The 11786-nt window shown below is 35.2% G+C and overlaps 2 protein-coding genes and 1 pseudogene across 2 annotated transcripts; 2 read left to right on the forward strand and 1 right to left on the reverse strand.

Annotated features, from left to right (window-relative positions):
- The first annotated feature begins 1659 nt into the window (after window positions 1-1659).
- On the forward strand, window positions 1660-5982 carry LOC140969710 (tubby-like F-box protein 7). The gene is made up of 4 exons (XM_073431145.1): window positions 1660-2209; window positions 2528-2615; window positions 3434-3563; window positions 5088-5982. The coding sequence occupies exons 1-4, from the start codon at window positions 1661-1663 to the stop codon at window positions 5656-5658; spliced, it is 1338 nt and encodes a 445-aa protein (XP_073287246.1). The 5' UTR covers window position 1660; the 3' UTR covers window positions 5659-5982.
- Window positions 5983-6420: 438 nt separating this feature from the next.
- LOC140969711 (multiprotein-bridging factor 1b-like) lies at window positions 6421-9330 on the reverse strand. Its single transcript, XM_073431146.1, has 4 exons — window positions 9120-9330; window positions 8134-8217; window positions 6857-6939; window positions 6421-6753 (listed from the first exon to the last, which is right to left on the reverse strand). The coding sequence occupies exons 1-4, from the start codon at window positions 9250-9252 to the stop codon at window positions 6634-6636; spliced, it is 420 nt and encodes a 139-aa protein (XP_073287247.1). The 5' UTR covers window positions 9253-9330; the 3' UTR covers window positions 6421-6633.
- Window positions 9331-10986: 1656 nt separating this feature from the next.
- LOC140969687 (EP1-like glycoprotein 4) lies at window positions 10987-11786 on the forward strand (annotated as a pseudogene).

The following is an 11786-nucleotide window of genomic DNA, read 5'->3' on the forward strand; positions in this document are numbered from 1 at the left end:
ATATCATTAGTTAATGCAATATCCAGACGGTTATCATATACATTTATTAGATTCACGAGACTGCAATAATCACATGAAATATTTATTTATTTATTATTAGTTGAAACTTAAACATGTTGACCGTAAATTATTTATTTATTTATTATTGTTATTAATTGAAACTTAAACATACTTGAATTAATAGATTTGGGACAACTAATTTTTAATNACATGATATGATAAACATGTGATATATAATATAATTTATAACAAATACAGATCCTTAGTATCGTCTCAGTATCGAAGATGATACTAAGGATCTGTATTTGTTTATAAACTCTCCTGGCGGATGGGTAATAGCCGGATTAGCGATTTATGATACTATGTAATTTGTGCGACCAGAAGTCCATACAATATGCATGGGCTTAGCTGCGTCAATGGAATCCTTTCTCCTAGCTGCGAGATAAGTTAAGGATAAATAAGATGCATGATATTATATTTAAAGTTTGGTATGATTTTAATAAGAGTGATTAAATTTATATATTATATTGTAATGACAAAATTAACCTTGTAATAATAAATTTTATAATTTCAAAGTTGTTGCTTTAGTTCATATTTCTTATCTGTTCATGCGCCGACAGTGCTTGCATGATTTATTTATTTTTACCTAATTTTATGTATTATATAATATGATAATTGAGCCATTGATTTTGTGAGTCGAGTCAAATATTAATTTTTAAGGTTAATCAAGTGATACTAATAATTTTATTGAGATTCATAAAAATCATTTATATAATTATATCGAGTTTATTTATATAATTATCATATTATATGATATATATATAAATAAATAAAAATGTTTATTTGATGGGACGGTGAAATGAGATAACGATATGATTTAAGATTTTTATATATTGATGACAATTGAGTCATTTGTTATATTTTTTATCATTAAATTAAAATTATCACATCTCATAAAAGAGATATTTTATCTTTATATAAAATTATTTATTACGGGCCCATGGTATTATCATGTGCTTTCTAAAAAAATACTAAATGTGGAATAAAGAAGATTATTTATCAATCTTTCTGTTATCCATTATATTAAAATATACCTAAGTGAAGTCTTTTATAACACTGATTAAGCATGGGATATATCAATAGCCAATAGATTGAATATTTTAAATTAATTGCAAGGATTAAAAATATATGATTTTCTATTTATTAGAGGAAATAGGTTGGAAAAGGTGTTGGACATTTAATGAGCATTTGGTGACAAGATCATACAACATATTTTAATAAATTTTTATCTATATATAATTATCATATCTTAATAAGATTTTTTATATTATCTGTATTTTAAAATTTTCAAACGATCATATTACTCATAACATAATTTTTTTAATAAAATAAATTTTTTGATTTTAATATTAGCTCAATATATTTTTCACATGAAAATTATGTAACACCCATATATATGTATATATACTGTTGGAACTCTAAAGTGCACTAAAAGAAGAACGGCATCTGGTTTCTATCTAGTCTCCAGCCACTTGATGACAAAAATAACCAAGCCTTACCAAAATCATCGACACCAACCAAGAGCATCGATACACGTGTCTCCCGTTTAAATTAACATTAACTTTCATTCGTCTGTCGCCAATCTCTCCGTCACAGACGTATGTCCGTAAAACCAAAATCGTCCATGAAATTCTCTGCAAAGCATATAAATGGACTCCAGCTATTTTCTCTCTCTAAAGATCCCTCGATTCTCTCTCTTCACTCATCTCTGACCGAGATGTCATTGAGACGATCTTTCCTCCCACGAAGAATCATCCATCGGTCCTTCACACTATCCAAATCTTGCAAAGCATCAAAGTCATCGGAAATCGAATCTATCTGCGATTTGGATAACGGTATCCGCCGGGAAGAGGGCAGAAAAGAGGAAGGGATCGGTGGTGATGATGGAAACGAGCAGCATCAGCGGGACGGTGGGGCTTGTCGTGAATTGGGTTGTCTGGACTCGGTTACATGGGCGAGTATGTTTCCGGAGCTGCTGGGGGAAATAATACAGAGGGTGGAAGCGAGTGAAGACAAATGGCCCCAGCGCCAAAACGTCGTCGTATTCGGATGCGTTTGCAAGCGGTGGAGAGAAGCAACGAAAGAAGTGGTGGAAAAGACCTCTGTACATCACCCCGGGAAAATTACCTTCCCTTCCTCCCTAAAAAGGGTCGTTTTTTCAATTCTTTTTCTACGATATTGATTTGGTTTTTGCATATACTGTTATAGTTTGTGTGTGTGATCTGAGTAGTCATGGATTTATGAACATTCAACATGGTGGGAAATCGACATCTATCATCAGGATTGGCTGATTTCTCGTAAAAGAGTTGCGTTATAATTTAAAATCGGATTACATATGTTGATCACGTCGTTAGTGGTTTCGTTGCGTCATTCAAATCGGATGGACAAAATTTCCCTGGCTTTTTGTGCTGAAAATTTCTCGAATTTTGTTTTGAGTGTTCTTAGTAAAATTTTTGCATTACTGCAGCCAGGGCCGCGAGATTCTCCGCTTCAGTGTATCATAAAACGTGACAAGAAGAATGCAACATTTTACCTTTATCTGGCCCTCTCACCATGTAAGTAGGATTGCTTTTTTGAAGATAACCTGCATAGTGATTTGAGTTGTTAATAAATTGTTTATTAACCAGCAGTTTAACTATGAATTCTGAGTGAACATAGCTTTCGACTGACTTTCAAGATAAGGGTATCTTCATGATTTTTTCGAATTATTCTTGATTAATCAAATAGGGCCATCATTTTTAAAAATTGTGAAGTCAACTCCGCTTAGATTGATAGATATACCTATCCTCTGTACCTATCTCTGATTTATTGGCCAATCATTCAAGTTCTTTGACGTAGTGCAACGAAATCCATCACCATTCAAGTTCCCAGTGTCAATAAATTTTAAAGTAAATTTGTAAGATAAGATTACTATGTTTGTGATTTTTCAAAATTTTGTCATGGCATATAGATTGCAGAATATCTAAATACTCACTATGTCCATTTATTTGGTGGGTTCTTTGGAATTTATTTATCAATCATTCTTATCGGTATCACTGAATCTTGATGGTTGGCCCTGGCTTAGCAAGTTTCCAATGCTGGTATCATTATATGTAAGGCGCAATCCAACCTATATCAAGTTGCAGAAACATGCCCCAAGTGAATAGAATCGAATTCTGAATATCACTAGCTTTTAGATATCTATATAGAAGGTTGTTTCAATGCTTATTGCACTAAACGAATAAAACTCTTGATAGCTGTAAATTGACTGTTCAAGTCAAAGGTCTCTAGACTAGAGATTCATGTCTCTTTTTTTAATCTATTTATTGTTGTTGATTTTTTGCTGCTTTGCAATTTTTTAAAAGCTGATGTTTTCAGGCTTGTATTGTTGCAGCATTTACGGACAAAGGCAAGTTTCTCTTAGCAGCACAACGCCATAGAAATGGTGCCCACACTGAGTACATTATATCTCTGGATGCTGACGATCTATCTCAAGGTAGTAAAGCTTATGTTGGAAAATTAAGGTTAGAATCCCTAACTGACAGTTCTGAAGCGTCTCACTTTTTCTATGATGTAACTAGGGTGTAGGTTGATTGTTTCTGCAATTAAAGGGAACAAAATCCACAACTTCTTTTTGATAAAAAAAGCTAGCTTGCTTTCATTGACATGATTTCAACTACATGTTTATGAAGTTACATTTAAACGGATGCATCAATATTATTATTGGGTGATCCAACTGACATGAACTCATATTCATTAGTTGCTTATCTTAGCTGTGGTGCACACTGCACATAGCTCTAAATTAATACGGGGTAGGCTTAGATACATAAATTTATATGATTAAAAGAGAAGTGAGGACAATGGAATAGGATGAAGAAGAGGCTTTATGTTATGGCTCTTTGTACTGCAGGCCGCATCTTTCTAGGGAATGGGAGCTTTAATCTGTGCGATGACATTTTCTACTTAAGAACGAGTCTTATTGGGCCATTCTTGGAGATTGAAGGGGGTTAGCATGAGGCTGGTGAATATTTAATTTCATATAGCTTGAAAATTTCTGAAAAACTGTGTTAGAAACTGGCAACGACATAAATATATTCAACAAAAATGGCACCCATACCAATGCCATTGCTGATTAATTCTTGGTGGCTTCATATTTGCGTAAATATTTTGTGGTGGTAATAATGTATATTTGATAGAAATTAACAAAGGGGAGGCATGGATCCGTTTGATACCTTTCGGGGAGGAATTTTCAATGAAACTGGTTTGAGAACGAAATCTTTGTGGACCTGAAGTAGTTTTCATTTTCTATTAAACTAGTTTTGAGAACGAAATCTTTGTGGTCCCTGTGTCAGAATGCGTCATAAAATGAAAATACATGGATCACTTGTTATTGTGAAGATGGCACCTCTGATTTTCCTTTGTCATCTTGTCCATATGTACAAAAAAACCACTGTTCCTCCTTCCCCTCGCACAGTTGCAGCAAACAACAACAACTTCGTTTTCACCCAAACTGGCTCTCCCTAATTCAACAGGAAATTCCTTGACATTATATCAATCCGTCCTAACCATAACAATAACTTTGAGGCTTAAGGGGAGTTAGTTGATAAAACCAGGGATGATGCGGGTTTTGTACTGAGTATTATTGAGACGCAGACAACTTAGCTAGTTGAATTATATTTGAAATTTTCCAAAAAATGGATGGTGTGGCTTTATAAAGAAGCTGGAGAAGGTCGACTTGGTAATTGCATCTATTGTGAAAGATTGCTCAGAAATAGGAGGCATTTTGTGGCCAAGGGCAGTAGTGACTCTGCAATTGTATGTCATATGTGGCAAAACCATGCTAGAATGGCTGTTGGTTAGGTTGGGTGACAACAAATTTGGTGATTGTGGAACCAGCAGTGGTTGTACCTAATATCACTTAACAATTTCTATCCGTGTCAAGTCTCACTCTTAAAGGACTTTTAAACTATTCCCTTTTTTTTTTCAATATTTTTCAACTTATCTGTGACATCTCATATATTTGAAGAACCAAAATATTTGTGTCACAGGTCAGATTTCCTTGGTACAAATTTCACCATCTATGACAGCCAACCACCGCATAGCGGAGCAAAGCCATCAAGTAGCAGAGCTGGCCGCCGTTTTGCAAGCAAGCAGATAAGTCCCCAAGTCCCAGCTGGTAACTTTGAAGTGGGGCATGTGTCATACAAGTTCAATCTCTTGAAATCAAGAGGTCCTAGAAGGATGACGTGCTCCCTTAAATGCCTGTTTTTGGAGAAATCAACTGATAATAATCAAGACGTTACAACAAAGAAGCCCGAGCCCTATACCCCAGAGCTCACAGTTTTGAAAAACAAAGCCCCGCGGTGGCATGAACATTTGGAATGCTGGTGCTTGAATTTCCATGGCAGAGTAACTGTCGCATCGGTCAAGAATTTTCAACTCGTTGCTACTATGGATCAAAGTCAGCCTGGAGGAAAGGGTGATGAGGAGACCGTGCTGCTTCAGTTTGGGAAAGTTGGTGATGACACCTTCTCAATGGATTATAGGCAGCCCCTATCAGCTTTCCAGGCCTTCGCTATTTGTTTGACCAGTTTTGGGACAAAATTGGCGTGCGAGTAATATAAGATTTTCGAGGCTAAAACCGCTAATGAGTTGAAGATTGTTCCTCTCGTGCCCTTGTTTGATTGGTCAAAGTATGCCGTGTACATTAATCTTGTCGTGTGGATTGCTTGTTACAATATTTGATTTTGAATCAGTGGATCGCTTTGAGTTGACAATAGTAGAATTTACTCTGGGGGCTTCAAAAAAGCCTGTGATGTAAATTTTGCTGATACAATTATATTGTAATTTTCGTGAAGTGTAAGTTCTATGAATTACATATGAGCAAGTTGTAGATTTTGGAAGGGCAGCAAAACTTAACATATGAGATGCTCTTGACGTACACGTTCAATGTTGATACAAGTTATTCACGACTTCAAGATTTGAAGATCCTTGAATTGTTTGGTTCAAAATAGAGTAAAATGAATAATCGGGTACCCTGACCAGATAGAAACTAAGATCTAGAAGGTCGCACGATGATTAAATTAAACGTGAGAAAAACCACGACAGGTCAGCCAGTTTTTCCATTTAACATATGAAAGCGAACAATATGGTTCAAATGTCACGGGACAAACAACTTGCACAATTTTATTTCCTACAAAAAATCAAACTTGATGAACGCAAGGATCGGATGAACCCCTGAACGTGGTACCATTATATTTTTAAAAAGTAATTTTCAATGAGATCGATTAAATTGGAACCAGACCATCTCCGATGATTCCATGGTTAGGATAAGTGTAATTGATGAGGAGTAGCGAGCGTTAATGGGTTCAAATGAGAGGAAAGCATCAGAATTGGAGGGTTCATGTATTTTAAGCAACAAAATACTCTCATGTATCAAAAGGAAAGCCAAATCCATTTTCCAGAATTCTGACATATGAGCAAAACCAGTGGCCAAAGGTGAAAACAAGAGAAAAAACAGGTTCATTTATACAACCACTTTCAGAACTCAAACGACACTATGAATTCAAAGATCGACTTTCCTCGTCGCTTATTTTATTTTTTTCCACGCAATTTCACACCAAGAGATTTCTCCAGTTTAGAAATGATCTGCTGGTTAGGAATTGCTTTTCCAGATTCATATTCCTGGATGATTTGGGGCTTCTCATTAATAAGCTGCAATTCGAATGTCATTTCGTATCAGGACCATCTAGGTACGAAAGTGAATCTTTGTGAACACAAATTGCAGAAACTGGAAATAAGGGTTGAAATAACAAACCTGAGCAAGTTGTGACTGTGTCAGTTTCTTATCCATTCGAGCTTGCATGATGGCCTTTTTCAACTCGGAGGGAACCTTGTCATCTGTTATAAAATGAAAGTATGCTAACAACAAACTCAAGCTATATCGCAGACGTGTGGCAATATAAAGTGGAACAATTTGCAGTTATGAATGGATAAATAATCATATTTAAGGGTAGTGAAATGCTAAGGAGAAACAAACAAACTTAGGGCTCTTGCACATGCTAAAAGCCTAAAATTCAAACACTAACTCAGAGAAGCGAATTTCCAATTATGAAACAAAACTCAAGTATCCAATAATTACTAAATAAACAACATGGAAAGACCTATCCACAAGATGAAAGAGCAAATCATTTTCGGGAATTCAATGCACACTGAGTGATCAAAATCCCATCCCATAATTCTCTCATGTGCCCAAACACATATTTGGGACAGCAAATCCAGGTACTGTTACGGCAAAATCCTTCACACAATAGGGCCATTCTATCCACAACCTCATTGAAGCGGTATCAAACAAAAGAGACATTAACACATATTTCAACAGTGTTCTGTGCTCTGTAACATGGATAGCCGTGATTCACTGGAAAAGTTCTACGGAGAAGTGAGGTCAGACTTATATGATCTCATATTTGCCAATTTCTACATAGAAATAAAATGTTTCACCCACTTGGGTGGAGTGACAAACACCTCCACAGGCCAGTCACCCATATTGTATACAAATCTTTTGATAAGAAACATGTGTCAACTGTCAAGAGTGTAAAAACATCTTCACATACAGTCAACTTTCTGCCAAAAAGTATTGTGTAATCTAAACATGTCTAAGCGGGGATCAACAATTTATCCTTTTAAAGAGTCGAATGCGGTAGATGATAAATCATTGAACACACATAAGAATAGTACTAGAGATAGGATAAGAAAACACATAATTGCGATCCCGATTGTGTAAAACATGGGTAGAAATGTGAGGGCACATATGTTCATAACATCAATTCAAGGTTTAAGTTTCCTTTTCCCTTGAATTCCTATTCCTAGACTAAAAAAGGCCCAATAAGTTAGACTGTCTCGGTCCTTTCTCTTAATTTTGACAAGAGTGGGATAAACACACAAATGGTATCTCTGGAGGAACAATCAAGAAAAGTAAACAACATGATACTTCAATGAATATCTGAGGGAGAATGAACTTCTGATGTAGATATCTCATGTATTCTAATAAAACTAGTCAACAGAATGTAACACAAGAGGAAATATCCAACTCACGAGCCAGATTTTCTGTTTCGTCATCAAGCTTCCTGGTGTTCAAAGATGTGCTGCTCGATGCAGCCTTGTTTGTCCCCGCATTTGCTGCAGACAAGCATATAATTGTTAGCAGTAAAAGTAGCTTCATCTGTTGAATCCAATTTTGTGATGATAGTTTACAAATAACTATGCGCACCAGTGACAGAGAAACAAAAGAACGTAATTTTAGACACAATCAAAATAAATGAGGGTTCAAACATTTCACTTTATGCTGCTGGAACAAAACTGCATCCCACGAAAACCTCAAAAACTGTAAAGAAAATGGCATGCTATAAAAACTGCCCAAAAGATAAACATTTTTATTCAGCAAATCTTAAGAGTAAACATTATATATGGTTGTGTACGGCAACGAAGGTTAAACTAATTAAATTTTAAACACAAGGTACAACATAAATACCACCTGAGAAATTACAAAGCTTTTGCTACTAGCATCTAATTCGAGAGAAATCACTATCTCCCAGGACCTCAGTTTAGTCTTAACCTACTACCGAATCGCATCTCATGGGCCTAATTTTATCAATTCCAGTAACCAGTTCAAATATTTCTGAAGCCACTACTACGAAGAAATAGAAAGGATGCAAGAATTACATAACCAACTTACAAAATGACCAATCGTTACTCGTCAAAATGATCGGAAAACTAACAAAACCTCCCCAATAAAGAAAAGGAAACATAAAAAATACTGAGCAGATGTAAATTGAAGATCATAGTCATAACCGCATAAAGAGAAAGGAGTTTCCACAAACTCGATTGTTAAATAGTGATTCTCCCAAAACAAGGATTGAGGTGTATCGCCAACGAAGAAAACACATACAAAATAATTCACCTAAAAGATTAGAGAAACTACACAAGATTAAAGAAATTATAATAATAATAATAATAATAATAATAATAAAAACCTAGCTCACGCATTTATAAATAATTTAATCAGTGCCTTTCATCCAAACCTTTTCTTATGGTTTCGATATCAGCGCCGGCACGTCGGGCGGCGTTCACAGCTTTCTCATCCTTACGCGCGGCGGCGGTGGGTGCTTTCTTGCGGATAACAACCGGTTCCCAGTCCTGAGAGATTCCTGCCATTGTACAGTGATTTCTTCTTGTGGAAAATATCTTCTATGTTTGTTAGCTGCTAACTCAGTCCGAGACGTTGATGACAGGTGAATATTCTGATTTAAGTTATTAAAAAAATATTATAATTTTTAACTTAAATATAAATCAAATGAATTCATATGATTAAATAGATAAATCCGTAAAATCATGTAAATGTATATTGACTTTATCATCTGTGTATATTTTGACTTTCTCATGGCGATAAAACTTTTATTTTTTGGTTTTTAAGAAAATAAAATCATACAAATGACTAAAAAAAATTAAATAAAGAAATAAATTTAAAATAACATAGAATGTGTTACAATAAGTTATTGTAAAAAAAAATAATAAAAGTAAAATTGGGTTTTCTATATTATTTTTTGAAGTAATTATTATTTTTAATTTTGTTCACATCGCTTTTGATTTGAATCACATTATTTATTTATATTTGTATTATATTTTATATTTGAAGACATTATAGTGTTTTTGTTTTCAAATAAATTAGAATATATGTTCTAATATTTTTATTAAAAAAATCGTAAACCGACCGCAACCGCCTAAAACCGTTCAAAATCATTGGTCTCACGTGCGGCAATTTGAGATAATAAATATGAAAATAAAAAATAAATTGGACACCTAGATTTATGTGAAAAACCCCTAAAAATTACTAGAGTAAAAACCACGGACAAGATGAAAAGAATTCCACTATAATATTTTATGGTGTACAACCCACTCACTGTGTTTCCATAGAGAACACATATTCACTTAATACAAGAGAACAAACAGCTCACAAATATTATAGAACTAAGCACTCAAATGCTATAAGATGAGAGAATATTCGAAAAAAAGATGAATGAAATGATCGAATTGTGTCTCTATCGAATTTTGAAGTGTGAAACCACATGCATTTGTTGAATTGAGTATGACATTTTTTTCCGTCTGCAATTTTTAACACAACCTGCAAAATACTGATATGTCATTTCCTCAAAATTAATCATATTTGCAAAATCTTTTTTGACTGTGATGGACAAGGTTTTACATCGGCTTGTATTGGCACCGATTAACGAAACTTGTTCTCGCAGGTTTGGCAAATGAGGACTGGGCCTCGGCTTCTCACCATTCCATGTCCCAAGGGTAGTAAAATACTACAGCCCACGTACAGATTTACTTCAGCGATGTCATCTTCATCATCGTACGTACCCTTGGAAGTTTTCTTTCTGAATGGAGACTGTGGTCAAATATCAGTTCTCAGTCGATTCATTCATTGAACGAATTCGCTTTCTTGTACCTACATTTTCACTTTCATATTCATGTATGTATAAAAGAGTATTCAAGTTCATCTTGTTATTTATCAACTTATATGGAATGGAATTTTTTCCACATTAGCAAATTAAAAAAAGTGAGCCTAACGAGAATTGCTTGATGTTCTGAAGTCTGCAAAAATGGTGTAGGAATCAAACACGCTCTACTCAAATTTCAACCAGTATACTCTTGAAACTAAGATCTGTTGCCATCCACGTCCTAAATATACATCAATGGCGGATCCCACCCATGGAAGTAAGAATCAAGAATCCAATTCTTATAAATTTAAATTAAAAAAGAAACAAGAAAGAAAGAAGGAAGAAGTAGAAGAAGAAACAGAGAAACTATAAATGAAAAATAATCTTAAAATCTGTTGGAGATTATTATAAAAAAGGGAAAAAAAAAGGATTATCGGAGAATTCAATGCCGATAAAATCGGACATCTCGCCTTTCTTCGTGAGCCGGTTTTCGGTAAATGAAAATAAAAATGGGCCTTATAGTTTGGTATTTGAATCCAAGAGACTCACTTTATTACAGAAGCGAACATTCTCCCAGGCCTATGCTATATTATCCCTTCTCTTCTGATAGAAATATCGATCCTTTGACACTCATCAGTGATCCCGACACGTACGATGGCTTTCCATATGAACTAAGACTTGAAAACCCAGATGCCAACTGATTGTATTTATCTCGAGCTAATGACAATGCTACCGTAAACTTTTCTCCGACTGGGGATCGACGGTGTCGGAGAAAAGTTCAAGCGTGGGAAGAAACTCTCACTCTTTTTTAGAGAGATTCCGGTGAAGAATGCCAAATACCTGATAGATCTCGGCAATTTGGGCTTTGTGACTTGCGAGGATAGCCAATGTGTGGCCTGGTCATCCCCCAATGGGCTATTGGGTTGGAGAAAGACTTGTGCACCTCAAAAGATAACATCTTGTAAAGATGTGAAGTACTACAAAATTGAAGGGGTTGACCATTCTTTGAGCAAGAACACTTGAGGAACTGGGCCTATCGCGCAGGCGGATTGGCAGAAAAAATGTACAACGGATTGCAAGTGTGCGGGCTTTTTCTTTAAACAGGCGGAGCCTAGGTGCTGGGTTGTGAACTATTTAAAGACCCTCACCAAGGTGGACAACGCGCCACATGTGGGCTTTTATAAAACTCGAAAATCAAAACTCGAAAATCAAAAATATCAAGTTATTTTTAAACTCAACAAATAA

Source organism: Primulina huaijiensis, unplaced genomic scaffold, assembly GCF_012295235.1.
Source record: "Primulina huaijiensis isolate GDHJ02 unplaced genomic scaffold, ASM1229523v2 scaffold42537, whole genome shotgun sequence".
Classification (NCBI taxonomy): Eukaryota; Viridiplantae; Streptophyta; class Magnoliopsida; order Lamiales; family Gesneriaceae; genus Primulina; species Primulina huaijiensis.

Excerpts from the sequence above, each read along its gene's own strand:
- LOC140969710 (XM_073431145.1), top strand. The coding sequence starts at position 1,661 with ATGTCCGTAAAACCAAAATCGTCCATGAAATTCTCTGCAAAGCATATA. Across the intron at positions 2,616-3,433 it reads TTATCTGGCCCTCTCACCAT|CATTTACGGACAAAGGCAAG; the intron begins GTAAGTAGGATT and ends GTATTGTTGCAG. Across the intron at positions 3,564-5,087 it reads GCTTATGTTGGAAAATTAAG|GTCAGATTTCCTTGGTACAA; the intron begins GTTAGAATCCCT and ends TTTGTGTCACAG.
- LOC140969711 (XM_073431146.1), bottom strand. The coding sequence starts at position 9,252 with ATGGCAGGAATCTCTCAGGACTGGGAACCGGTTGTTATCCGCAAGAAA. Across the intron at positions 8,218-9,119 it reads TATCGAAACCATAAGAAAAG|CAAATGCGGGGACAAACAAG; the intron begins GTTTGGATGAAA and ends GCTTGTCTGCAG. Across the intron at positions 6,754-6,856 it reads CACAGTCACAACTTGCTCAG|CTTATTAATGAGAAGCCCCA; the intron begins GTTTGTTATTTC and ends TTCGAATTGCAG.